General features: G+C 48.3%; 1 protein-coding gene across 4 annotated transcripts in view; it reads right to left on the bottom strand.

Annotated features, from left to right (window-relative positions):
- The window catches only part of CTTN (cortactin), a 39079-nt gene that overhangs the window by 24649 nt on the left and 1073 nt on the right, over positions 1-13357 (bottom strand). For all 4 annotated transcript variants that reach the window (XM_034933257.3, XM_034933258.3, XM_034933260.3 and 1 more), the window contains exons 2-5: positions 7526-7622; positions 5508-5594; positions 5301-5374; positions 2936-3065 (exon numbers count right to left, since the gene is read on the bottom strand). In XM_034933257.3, coding sequence (XP_034789148.1) covers positions 2936-3065; positions 5301-5374; positions 5508-5594 — 291 coding nt within the window. In that variant the 5' untranslated portion in view covers positions 7526-7622. The remainder of the gene's footprint in view (positions 1-2935; positions 3066-5300; positions 5375-5507; positions 5595-7525; positions 7623-13357) is intronic.

The following is a 13357-nucleotide window of genomic DNA, read 5'->3' as shown; positions in this document are numbered from 1 at the left end:
CAGCATAAACAGAATCCTGACAGCCCGTCCAGGCTCCTCTTGCGTGTGCTTGTCCTCAATGTCTTCTTTTGTTCTGGAAGTCTCTAGCACATATTCCTCAAGTCTTAACGCAGAGATTTCAATTTTTTATTTTTTTTTAGTTTCTGGAGTAGGCAAGTTACAAATAACTTAAGCCGTTTCCCCTTCGGTTTGGAATCTGAGTTTAATCTATTTATTTCCTGAGACAGGGTCTCTCTCTGTCACCCAGGCTGGACTGTAATGGTGCGATCACAGGACACTGCAGTCTCCACCTCCCAGGTTCAAGTGATCCTCCCAGCTTAGCCTCCCAAGCAGCTGGGACTACAGGTGTGCACCACCATGCCCAGTTAATTATGTTTTTGTAGAGATAGGGTCTTGCTATGTTGCCCAGGCTGGTCTCAAACTCCTGGGCTCATAAGATCATCCTGCCTCGGCCTTCCAAAATGCTGGGATTACAGGTGTGAGTCCCGTACCTGGCCCTGAGTTATTTTTGACAATGTATCTGTCCCATGGTGCTGACCTGAGCTGAGCGCTAACCTGGCCCCGATGCCGGCTGAGACTGAGCAGCAGCAGCATCCCTTGCTGGACTCGCCCTGCTAGGACAGCTCTCCAACTTGCCGGCTGAGAGGTGAGAGCAAGGCTCCATAAGCCTCCTTGGTTCCATGAGAGCACTGGCCTAAGGGGGGGGCACGTGGCACTGAGCCAGGCACAAGGTGAGGATGACAAGTCCCGACCCTTGAAAAGCCCAGCCCAGAGGGGAGTCTCCCTGGGAAGGACAGCAGGATGAGGCAAGGACAGCTCATGAGGGAAGCAGAGGCTGCTGTGGAGACCGCACAGGAGAGAGGGAAGTGAGGGCTCTTCCAGGGAGCTCCTGGCACTCGGGAAGGCCTGAGCTGCAGGTTCTAGGGTGAGCAAGACTCGCGCTGAAAAAAGGTGCAGGCCGAGCAGCAGCAGAGAAGCCACAGCAGCTTCCCTACCAGGCTCTCCTGACACGTTGCCTTTCTTTTCCCCAATATGTAATTTTCCCAACCCACAGCAGGGAGTCCCATTTTTAGAATAAACGTCTCTCTGCGCTAACTCCCCACAAGCCCCCTAAGCACAGGGCTCGCCTCAGTCTGCAGTGGGAAAGGCTCCTATCTACTTGCTTCGTTCACTGCACTGAACACATGGATTCCGTCTGTCCGTGTGCACATGCTTCGCTCGCTGCACTGAACACATGGATTCCGTCTGTCCGCGTGCACATGCTTCGCTCGCTGCACTGAACACATGGATTCCGTCTGTCCGCGTGCACATGCTTCGCTCGCTGCACTGAACACATGGATTCCGTCTGTCCGCGTGCACATGCTTCGCTCGCTGCACTGAACACATGGATTCCGTCTGTCCGCGTGCACATGCTTCGCTCGCTGCACTGAACACATGGATTCCGTCTGTCCGTGTGCACATGCTTCGCTCGCTGCACTGAACACATGGATTCCGTCTGTCCGTGTGCACATGCTTCGCTCGCTGCACTGAACACATGGATTCCGTCTGTCCGTGTGCACATGCTTCGCTCGCTGCACTGAACACATGGATTCCGTCTGTCCGTGTGCACATGCTTCGCTCGCTGCACTGAACACATGGATTCCGTCTGTCCGTGTGCACATGCTTCGCTCGCTGCACTGAACACATGGATTCCGTCTGTCCGTGTGCAAATGCTTTGCTCGCTGCACTGAACTCAGGGGTCCGTCTGCCTGTTTACACTCCTAAAAGCTACCAGACTTTTTTTAGACTCTAAAGATGATGATTCTGCACACATTGCTCTTCTCGGTGTCAGGGCATCTCTGTGGTAGTGACACAGCAACATCCATGTCTCTTTCCTGCAGAAGGTCCCTCACCCCACTCCTCCCCCAGGCTATTTATGGTCGTGGTTTGGGGTGCCCTGCCGGCCCACCACATCATCTACTCTGCGGGGGACAGAGCAAGGTACAGCTCACTGTGACACGGCAACATCATCCCGTGCCCAGCTCAAATGTTCATCTGGCTGGTGCATGAGGTGGGAGAGGGGTATGGAATTACCGGCTGGAATCCGACACTGGCTGACACACTTCTTTCCACAGAGTAAAGGCAAGCATCTGTCAGGTCAGAACAAGCTTATGTTGCTCAGACTCAAAAGTTCACCTCCAGGATGTCTGTTTTACTGAAGAAACATGCAAACACACTGCGATCTCTTCCATCTTCTCTCCAGGAAGGAAAAGGTAGCCCTCCTGAGCTAACGTGGCTCCCTTTCTTAAGGTAGAGAGGACCTAAAGCACGGGTGCAGCCGGATGCATTTGGCCAACGTCCTCAATCAACGTCTGCGTGGCAGTCTGCATCCCATCAATGACAGCTGCTGGGAGGCTTGCCCAGACCTCTCGAATAGAGTGAGCACTGTCCCCAGCCTGGTACGCGCCGAATTTACACGAGGGAGACTGCTCTGATGGTCACTGAACGCATGAAGGATGTTAGCCAGGCCTTTGGCTGGATTCCGTGTGTGCTGTGAACCATGGGGGCCTACAGATTTGACTTTGGTCTTCGGACTGGCATGACTTAGGCTACAGGCTGGAACCGCAGGCATTGACAGTGATGACACCTAGAGCCAGGATGCTTCTGGACTTCTGTCCTATCACAAGGCTGCCTCTGAGGGCCAATCTCCCTCTCTGGGCCTCCCCACGGAACACCCGTGCTCCAGCACCTCTGAGGGTTCCTAAAGAGCTTTGAAGAAAGCTAGAGTACTTCATGAGCAAGTCCAATCAACAGGGGTCTACTTCGGGCAAATCGCAACCTCAGCAGATGGACTCAAAACTGCTGATCTAAGGAAAGACTGAGGGACGACTCTGCCACCCAGTCTAGTGGTCCAAGCACACCAGGAGCCTGGCATAGGCAGCCGCGGGCCACTTACCTTATCCATTCGGTCTTGTTCCACACCAAATTTCCCTCCATAGCCGTGGGAAGCTTTTGGTCCTGTTTCAAGTTCCTTCTCCTTAAGGGTCTGATGCTCTTGAAAGACATTCTCCCTCAGCTTGTGTATGCTTGATGGAAGAGATGAAAATAGGAACAGATCAATAAAACAGACGTGCAGCTTTGCCTCCTGGTATGATAAATAAGAACAGGTGACATTATCTTTGTAAATTTGTAAATCTGCTTATCTGATGTTCACCGATTCTCTCCCTGCACTGTGCCTTCCTGACTATTCTGCCGGCTGGTACACCCACTTCGGCAGTCTGCAGTATCAGACGCATGCTCTGTGGGAGACAGAACACGAATCTGAAGGCAGACAGTGGGATCATCCCAAATCCCCGCTAAAGATGGCTCTACTGAAACTTGACCTTTATTTCACACGCAGAAAATAGGAAAGCTAGTCTGTAATCATCCAGAGGTAGAGGGGGAAACACGAGGCTATGGTCCCTTCCTCGGCCACTGGCAGAAGTCCAGTGGTGCTGAACATTCAGATGATTCGTCTGTACTTGAAGTACTCCAGCTTTTTTATACATTCAAAGATGAGAGGAAAGCGTTTCAGAATTTAACATCTAAACGCCATTAAAAAATTTTAATACAGCAGATAATGAAACAGATGACAAGGTTTGCTCAAATCTGGTAGGCCGGACACAGCTGTCATTGAGAGACCCCAGAGTGATAAGAAGGCCACTTTGGCATTCGGACTTTCTGCCCAGGAGACACCAGGCCGCCACCTTTGACATCTGGACGACAATCCTAGAATTGAAGATGAAATACAAACCAGGCTTGGAAACCGCCCAATACCCTTATGAGCAGGAGAAAGAAAGACACCACTCCTAAAACCTGGGAAGGCCCCAGAGCATGAAGAATGGGCTTATTCCCCATGTGTTCCTCTCTGAATCCTAACCAGCCCAAGGGTTTTGTACTGGAGAGTTGTTTTTTCTCCAAGCCACCCTCCGAGACATGTTTTGAAGCCACAGGGAACAGAAGAGATGAGAAGAGGTATGATGACTCAACGAATTCAGGAGTCTGCTTAACGCCATAGCAAATACCCAAGGCTACAGTGGACTCCCAAGTCAGCCCCATTCCAGTCTCTTGTCCTGGGCAGCCGCACGGCCACTGGAGTTCCGAAGCTGCTTCTGTGGAAGGGAGTGTGCTGAGCAAGCCAGAGAGGGACTAAAACTTGTGTATAAAAAGCCACTGGGGGCCAGGTGCGGCGGCGCACACCTGTGATCCCAGCACTTTAGGAGGCTGAGGCAGGAGAATCACCTGAGCCCAGGAGTTCAAGACCAGCCTGAGCAACGAAAGCAAGACCTCATCTTTACAAGAAATAAAAGCACTTAGCTAGCCATGGTGGTGTGCGCCCATGGTTCCAGCTACTCAGGAAGCTGAGGTCAGAGGATCGCTTGAACCCAGGAAGTCAAGGCTGCAGTGAGCTATGATTGCACCACTGCACTCCAGCCTGGGTGACAAAGTGAGACCCTGTCTCAAAATAAATAAATAAATAAATAAATCTTTAAAAACAAAATAAAAAGCCATTGTGCAGACTGTGCCTTCTTTTCTGGAGGAAGGACTAAATCTTTCTCAGCTGAAGGGACCGTGGTCAAGCGGGACAGTCTTCCCAGGATACTGAGGCGGTCACCGGGTCAGTGGTGCTGCCTTCACAGCCAGGGAAAGGAGGATCCACTCTGAACCCAGCGTGGCCTAAAATAAAAGTCTGAGCATATTTTAAAAGTTCCTTTTATCTACACTTCCCGACGAAAAAAAAAACTGCCCCAAGAGCTGGCATTTTAGATAGTGCCAAGTGAGAAACAATGACAGGGTTCACTCAGTGCCCGACTCTGGGCTTTTGATAAGAACACAAAGCTCACAGTACCTCACTATTAACACATAATCATTTCCAGATAATAAAAAAAGGGACAGGGCATTTAAGGTCTCAGTTATTCAGACATCTCATACTTTAGAAACCTCTCGCTTATAAGGTAGAGCTTAGGGACAAATGTTCCCTGATAAAAGCCACAATACTGAGAAGCGGACACTCTAAAATTATAAATATGGAAATTGTTTGCAATGGGAATTTAAAAATTACTGAGCACAGAAGTATCTAAATATACACATATAAACACACACATTACACAAATACACATATATGTGTGTGTCTTATATTCATTTACTGCATGGGTATCAGGTCAAGAAGATAAATGCAGTTTCCACACGGGCTGTCCCTCCACAGATGACCATGAGCCCTGTTGCACCTGGGGCTCCATCCGCAGAGGGGCCCTCGGGAGGGTGGTGGCGACGCCTCTTACTTGATATGCTCCTGGTGCCCGGAGCCCTGCACCGTCTTGGCACCCCATCTTTGCTCCTTCTCACTCACATCATTCTGAAAAGAAAAGCGACCAGTAAATCTCACAGCCTGGGTTGTGACACAGACAAACCACCACCCCATCAAAGAAAAACCCAGGAGAGCCACTTCCACTTCATGAAAGAGGAAAGCAAAGGCTGGCGGCTCCTACCACAAAATCGGGGTCGGTCTCCCAGTCATCGGCCCCCGCGTCATCCTGGGCGATGGACACAGCGTGGCCTGCTGAAGCTTTCCACATCTGAAAGAGCAGCCGGGGAGGGTTATGGAGGCCTCAGGGCGCCATCCACAGAGGCCAGCAGATGAGCCCTTTGGCCAAAACTACCGAGATTCTAGGCAACCCAGCAGGACGAGGCTGCAAGACCAGCCAATCCTTCATGATCCATAAGCCTGAGTGACAACCACAGGAGTAAAAGAAACTTCACCTCGGGGTTCTAACACTGCCGTCACCTGGCGTCAGAAATATACTGGAAATACTATTTGGCTTCACCTTGAGTGAGAAAATTTTCTGGAAAATAAAAAAGTCGGGTGTGCACTTATTTATTCATTAAGAACATATTCCTGTTCTGTTCAATCATATGATGATAGTTTCCAACCAAAAATAAAAGCACCATTTTGGATTATGTATTATAAATATACTAAATGTTACTAATGGTAAATCTCATGGTATGTGTATTTTATCACACATTTTTAAAAAGTGCGCCCATTTTGATTTCAAGTGCTTACTGAAACCATAACAATAATTTTCCTAATTCAGACTTACAATTTAATAAATGTTTCAAGTAGTTTATTGGAGAATTGCTTTACTCTCTACTTGGAAGAAAACAGGAATATAAAATGCCACCTTTTCCTCTATCAGGCAGCTCTGCAAGTGGGCAGCCACCTTCTCCCTCAGCCCTTGAAGACTGGAAGGTTTTCTCTGTTATACAGAACAATGGCACATCTGTAAACCCTAACAAGACAATTCTTGTAACTGCAGTGGTAAAATATAAAATTTTAAGGTTTTTTTTTTTCAAACTACGTATAAAAAGAAGTGATTCCTTTTCCACAGAAATAGTAATACAATTACACATAGGCCACAGAGCAACTGAGAGATTATTTTAAATCAAACGACCATAAGCTGTGCCCAGGGGTCTGAACTAAGGACACCCAATTCACTTTTTCTCAGGCGCCATGTTGGGACTCTAGCGCCCTGAATCAGGACTGGACAAAACCCCTTCGCAGCTTGAGAATGTCCCATCTGGCTCCTCTCCCTCCAGCCTGGCTGGGTCTCAAGTCCAAATCCAATGTGACAGTGAGGGACCAATCAGGGCAGCGTGCTCTCAAATTTCTAGGTGCGACTTTGTCTCTTGGGGAAGAACCGTCTGCCAAGGGGTGTAGCAGGACTAACAGTGCCCCTGGAACCTTCTGTCAATGCCCAAAGCATGGCAAGAATTTCCAGAGTGATCTGCTTTTGCCAGGATTTTAGAAAACAGATGAACTAGAATCTCAGAACGGAAAGGCACAACCAGTCCGTCTTGTCCCAACGCGCCCATTTATAAATGAAGCAACGGCTGCAGGAAAGAGAAACGGGATGCTTGGTCTCCGGCCGCCCCATGGCACCATGCTGCCCTGGCGAGGGGGCTGCCCGCCTGCAGGACTTCAGCTGCCCATGGTTCCCACCACTGAGAAGGTGGCTGCAAGAAAGGATGGGAGTCCCTGCAGGGCTGGCGAGGCCACCTTCACCCCCAAGGCAAAGGAGAAAGGCGGCAGGTGTCTTTGCCTGGTACTTTTTCAGGCTCATGGGGAGAGATTAGCAGAGCACAGTCTCTGCTCATCTTCCCGGACGCAGCTTCACCAGCGAGCGGGGTGGGCACTTGCGAGCTTCACAATCCTGTGCCTGGGGGCCCCACCCATGTTCATGGGGTGGGGAAGGGGCCAGATTTCCCCTCAGGGAGGACAGGAATGGTTCTCTTCCTCAATTCCAGAGTTTTCTGCAATTGTCTCCTCTAAGTCATATGCAACAGAAACCTGACTTTATTTTTTAAACAATGAAATTTCCTTCCAGAATATTATCATCTCTCTCCCAGTAAATCCACAGAAACAGCAACCTCCCCCGTTTCCTGTTAAAGGGATTTTTGCCCTTACCATCCACAGGAAAAGAATGTTAGGATGTTCACAATGCACAAGTACCTTTCTTTCCGCTTGGAGATAAAAGGCTGTTCACAAAATTCTGTTTAAAACACAGTAATCCAATGAGGAATTTCCAGGCATTGGGGACTGATTCCGTCTGTAAAAAGATTAAGAGTAAAAAGCTGAGAAGGATGTCTGTTGAGCAGCTCCCTGGGCAAACCCTTCTGTGTGGAGATCTTTTTAGAAAACTTCAGAAATCTTCCCAAACGTAGCAAGGTTTTGTAATGAAATCTGAGAGGAGGATGGGAAGACTTGCATTTTACTAATAAAAAAGTTCAACAGAGAGAAACTAAAGAAATAAGTTTTAAAAGATTTCTAACTACATGATGACTTTTTGTCTTGTTTTGTTTTTTTTGAGATGGAGTTTCACTCTTGTTGCACAGGCTGGAGTGCAATGGCACAATCGCGGCTTACCGCAAACTCCACCTCCCGGGTTCAAGTGATTCTCCTGCCTCAGCCTCCCAAGTAGCTGGGATTACAGGCAGGCGCCACCACGCCCAGCTAATTTTGTATTTTTAGTACAGACGGGTTTTCTCCATGTTGGTCAGGCTGGTCTCAAACTCCCGACCTCAGGTGATCCGCCTGCCTTGGCCTCCCAAAGTGCTGGGATTACAGGTGTGAGGCATGGCGCCCGGCCTACATGATGTTTCTTACGAATGCAAACAAAAATTATTGCCTTAATTGCTAGTATGCATTTACTGTTTGCTATAATTCTTAGAGATTTTCACTTTTTATTCATTCTAATTAATGACATTATAAAATAAAATTGTTACTGTGAGCTTTTTAAAACAATAATATAAGAAAAACACTCCTTGAGAGGATCATGATATGGCCGGGAGGAAAAACCAGTATGGTGACTGTCTAACAAGACATGAGACTGGCAGCTGGAGAGCCGAGGAGGAGGCGGGCTGCATTCCTAATGAACGTACACGGTTACCGCGCAGGGAGCAAGACTCCAGCTCCCCAGAGGGTGGCCAAGCACACGACCCCTTCCCTAGGACCACACATCAGCCTCAGCTGGACACCATACTGCTAGACAACACACATGGACGAATGAAATCCCCTTGTCCCTAGGAACAAGCCGGTCACAGGCAGAGTGGTTCCTCACGCATTAGGAACTAGGGGATGGTGCCTGGCTGGCCCTCCTGGTAATTAATTAATTTCCTATCTGGTTTCTGACCCAACTGTTTGCTCCATCTCTCTCCCCAGTTCCCTTCGGCAATCCTAACTTCTACAGATTGCTTGCTACATTCTGGTTACTGCAGTAATTAGTGTAATCGGCAAGCATCTATACAACTCTGCCTAAAAAATTAGCCAGGCATGGTCGTGTATACCTGTAGTCCCAGCTACTCAGGAGGCTGAGGTGGGGGAACTGCTTGAGCCCAGGAGCTCAAGGTTGCAGTGAGCCATGATCACACCACTGCACCCCAGCCTGGGAGACAGAGAGAGACCCTGTCTCATACATAAATCAATCATAAAGTAAATAATAAAAATCTACTCATGAGCAGCTAAGGATAGGCTCAGATCCACAATTTTATACTCTCAATATTGGAAATTTAAAAAACAATCACAAAAATAACCAATAGAAAATAAGTTTGATTGTTTTGTGGATCCAAAGATAAAAAGCCTCTAGAGCCCTACCTCAAAACCATACAGAAAAATTAACTCAAAAATGAACTAAAATCCTAAAAAGGGTGTAAATTTTTGTGACTTTGAATTTGGCAATAGTTTCTTAGATATGACACCAAAACACAAGAGGAAAAAAATAAATTGTACAAAATTAAAAATTTTGTGCTTCATCAAGAAGGTGACAAGACGATCCCGAGAGAAAAGTATTTTGAACTGTAGATCCAGAATATATAAAGAACTCTTGGCCAGGTGCGGTGGCTCACGCCTGTAATGCCAGCACTTTCGGAGGCCGAGGCGGGCGGATTACTAGGTCAAGAGATCGAGACCATCCTGGCCAACATGGTGAAACCCCGTCTCCACGAAAAATACAAAAATTAACTGGGCGTGGTGACGCATGCCTGTAGTCCCAGCTACTTGGGAGGCTGAGGCAGGAGAATTGCTTGAACCCAGGAGACAGAGGCTGTAGTGAGCTGAGATTGCACCACTATACTGCAGCCTGGCGACAGAGTGAGACTCCATCTCAAAAAAAAAAAAAAAAAAAAAAAGGAACTCTTATAATTCAATAAAAAGGACAAATAACCCCATTTAAAAATGATTGAAGGATCTGAAGAGACATTTCTTCAGAGGAGATATACAAATGGCCAACAAGCTCAGGAAAAGTTTGTTCAATGTCATTAACCACCAAGGAAATGCAAATCAAAACCGCAATGAGAACCCACCTCATACCCACTAGGATGACTAAAATAAAACAGCCAATGACAAGTCTCAGCAACAGTGTGGAAAAACTGGAAGCCTCATAGACTGCTGACAGGGATGTTAAATGGAAAAGGTCTGGCAGTTCCTCAGAAGGTTAAACTCAGGTACTGTATGACTCAGCAACTCCACTCCTAGGTCTATGCCCAAGAGAAATAAAGCATAAGCACACAAAAACTTGTGCATGAGTGTTCAGAACAGCACTATTCATAGCAGCCAAAAAACAGAAACACTCCAAATGTCCATCAACTGATAAGATACATAACATGTGGTCTACCTAACACAAAGGCATTTTATTCTGCCACAAAGAGGATCCAGCAGTGACACCTGCTACAGCGTGGAGGGACCTCAAATCCATTGCACAAAGGAAAACCACGCACAAAAGACCACATATTATACGATTCAATTTCTAGGAAATGTCTGGAGTTCACAAATCTACAGAGACAAAAGATACATTGCTGGTTGCCCAGGGCTGGGCGGATGGTGGTGGTGAGGATAGGGAGGTCATGGCTAAAAGGTACAAGGGCTTCTTTTTGAGGTGATAAAATTATTCTGAAATTGACTGTGGTGACAGTTGTACAACTGCATGAAGATACTAAAAACCAGTGGAGAGTACACACTAAACAGGCGCATTGTATGGTATGTGAATTATATCTCGATAAAGCTGTTACAATACGGTTCAAAAGAAGATAATGACTCTGTCCAACCTCAACATTAAACCTTCCTTGCAAACGTCAGTGTATAAATCAAGATTGCACAAACGTGAAGTAATCTTGCTGTCTAGACAGAGTGAAAAATTCCTCTACACAATAACTTTTTTTTTCTTTTTCAGACAGAGTCTTGCTCTGTTGCCCAGGTTGGAGTGCAACAGCGCGATCTCGGCTCACTGCAACCTCTGTCTCCCAGGTTTAAGTGATTTTCCTGCCTCAGCTTCCCGAGTAGCTGGGATTACAGGCATGCGCCATCACACCCAGCTAATTTTTTGTATTTTTAGTAGAGATGGGGTTTCATTATGTTGGTCCAGGCTGATCTCCAACTCCTGGCCTCAAGTGATTTGCCAGCCTCAGCCTCTCAAAGTGCTGGGATTACAGGCACAAACCACCGCGCCTAAAAGCCCCCCACCAGCCTTTTTTTTTCTTTTCTTTTTTCTGAGACAGGGTCTTGCACTGTGGCCCAGGCTAGAGTGCAGAGGCACAATCTCAGCTCACTGCAACCTCTGTGTCCCAGGTTCAGGTGATCCTCCCACCTCAGCCTCCCAGGTAGCTAGGACTACAGGAATGCACCACCACACCAAGCTGATTTCTCTCTCTCTCTTTTTTTTTTTTTTTGTTTGAGACGAAGTCTCACTCTGTTGCCCAGGCTGGAGTGCAATGGTGTGATCTCAGCTCACCGCAACCTCCGCCTCCTGGGTTCAAGCGATTCTCCTGCCTCACCCTCCTGAGTAGCTGGGACTACAGGCACCTGTCACTACACCCAGCTAATTTTTCTTTTTTCTTTTGAGATGGAGTCTCAGTCTTTTGCCCAGGCTGGAGTGCAATAGCGTGATCTCGGCTCACTGCAACCTCCACTTCGCAGGTTCAAGCGATTCTGCTGCCTCAGCCTCCTGAGTGGCTGGGACTACAGGCATATACCACCACGCCCGGCTAATTTTTTGTATTTTTTTTTTTTTAGTAGAGACGGTGTTTCACTGTGTTAGCCAGGATGGTGTCAATCTCCTGACCTCGTGATCTGCCCACCTCAGCCTCCCAAAGTGCTGGGATTACAGGTGTGAGCCACCATACCTGGCCAATTTTTCTATTTTTAATAGAGATGGGGTTTCCCCATGTTGCCTAGGCTGATCTCGAAACTCCTGGGCTCAAGCAATCCACCTGCCCTTAGCCTCCCAAAGTGCTGAGATTACAGGTGTGAGCCACCGAGCCTGGCCGAAGAATGTTTTAAATGACAGGACAGAACCATCCGTCCACCATCAGCTTTCCATTAGCCTCAGCATCTATGGTAGAGCAGGAGGAGAAAGGAAACAGACACTTGCGTAGCCAAAATCACCATCACAGGCACACTCCCTACACCACACTTACTCAAGGGAAACCCCGCCCCCAACATTTACTCAGTTTACTCAAAGCAGTGCTTGAGCAGATGGGGTGGGCTTGGGCCACAGTGAAAGCCAAGCCTGCTCCTGGAGCACAGTCCCCTGCTCTTGGCTGGCCCAGGCCATGGGAATACTGCAACACAAGGCAGCAACCAGCGCTCACAGCAATTCACACTCTCAGGACACCTTTTCTGAGCACCTACTGCGTGGCACAGACTGAAGATCTGAATTGCCGATTATGTGTGCTGTCATTTTAAAAGTGTTTTAAAAACAAGTCCATCAAAATGCTACAATTAAAAGTCAGCTTTAGCTGGGCCTGCAGTCCCAGCTACTTGGGAGGCTGAGGTGGGAGGATTGCTTAAGGCCAGCAGTTCAAGGTTGCAGTGTGCTAGATGTCACCTGTGAAGAGCCTCTGCACTCCAGCCTGGGTGACAGGGTCTCGCTCTGTCACCCAGGCTGGAGTACAGTGGTGCGATCGAGCTCAATGCAGCCTCCAACTCCTGGGCTTGAGATCCTCTGCCTCAGCGCCCCAAGTAGCTAGGACAACAGGTGCAAGCCAACATGCCCAGCGAATTTCTTTTTTTGTAGACACAAGGTCTCCCTGTGTTGCCCAGGCTAGTCTGGAACTCCTGGCCTCAAACGATCCTCTCACCTTGGCCTCCCAAAGTGCAGGGATTACAGGTGTGAGCCACCGCACCCCTGCCCCAGGTCAAAAGAAATTTCTTTTCAGTAAGATTTAGCAGAAGGTTAGCTTCTAGTTCTAGGGGACCTAATATCAAAACAACCCTGCCTCCCCAACTTTTTATTGAGTCCCACTTAAAAGACTCTTCCTTGTTCCTTGAGTATCTGGCGAATACTTCTCTAACCAGAGGAGAAACAGGACTGACTCAGTGCTCTGGAGCCAGTGACTCACCCACACGGTCAAACACGTGAATGGAGACAGGGGCAGGCGGCCAGCCCCTCCTGCGCCACGGCCTTGGGCCCGGCCGGGCTTGAGGGCTGGATCATGCCTGAAGGACCTAGTGGGTGAAGTCCCCCCTTCAGAGCCTGCGCAGCCAAGTCAACACTGAGCCCAAAGGGAGCGCATGGGATTCCAGGGAGCGCTCACCGGATGCCTCCGGAGCTTCCTTCAGCAGAAAATGAATTCCTCCCCAAGGGGCCCCAAACGTCCACAGATTCCAGTGGGAGGAAGCCCTGTCCCTTCTCACCCAAGGCCTTCCAGCTTCAGGGATCAGGCATCCCTTAGACTATCCAGGTGATAGAAACGTAACAGAAAGCCCCAAAGCACCGTTCTGGTGATTTTAAACACACCCCGAAGGAGGGACGGTTCCAAATTTAGAGCCTCACGACTAGCTGCAGCCGCG

The sequence above is a fragment of the Pan paniscus genome, chromosome 9, assembly GCF_029289425.2.
Source record: "Pan paniscus chromosome 9, NHGRI_mPanPan1-v2.0_pri, whole genome shotgun sequence".
NCBI classification, from domain to species: Eukaryota; Metazoa; Chordata; class Mammalia; order Primates; family Hominidae; genus Pan; species Pan paniscus.
This window is presented reverse-complemented; position numbering and strand designations above follow the sequence as displayed.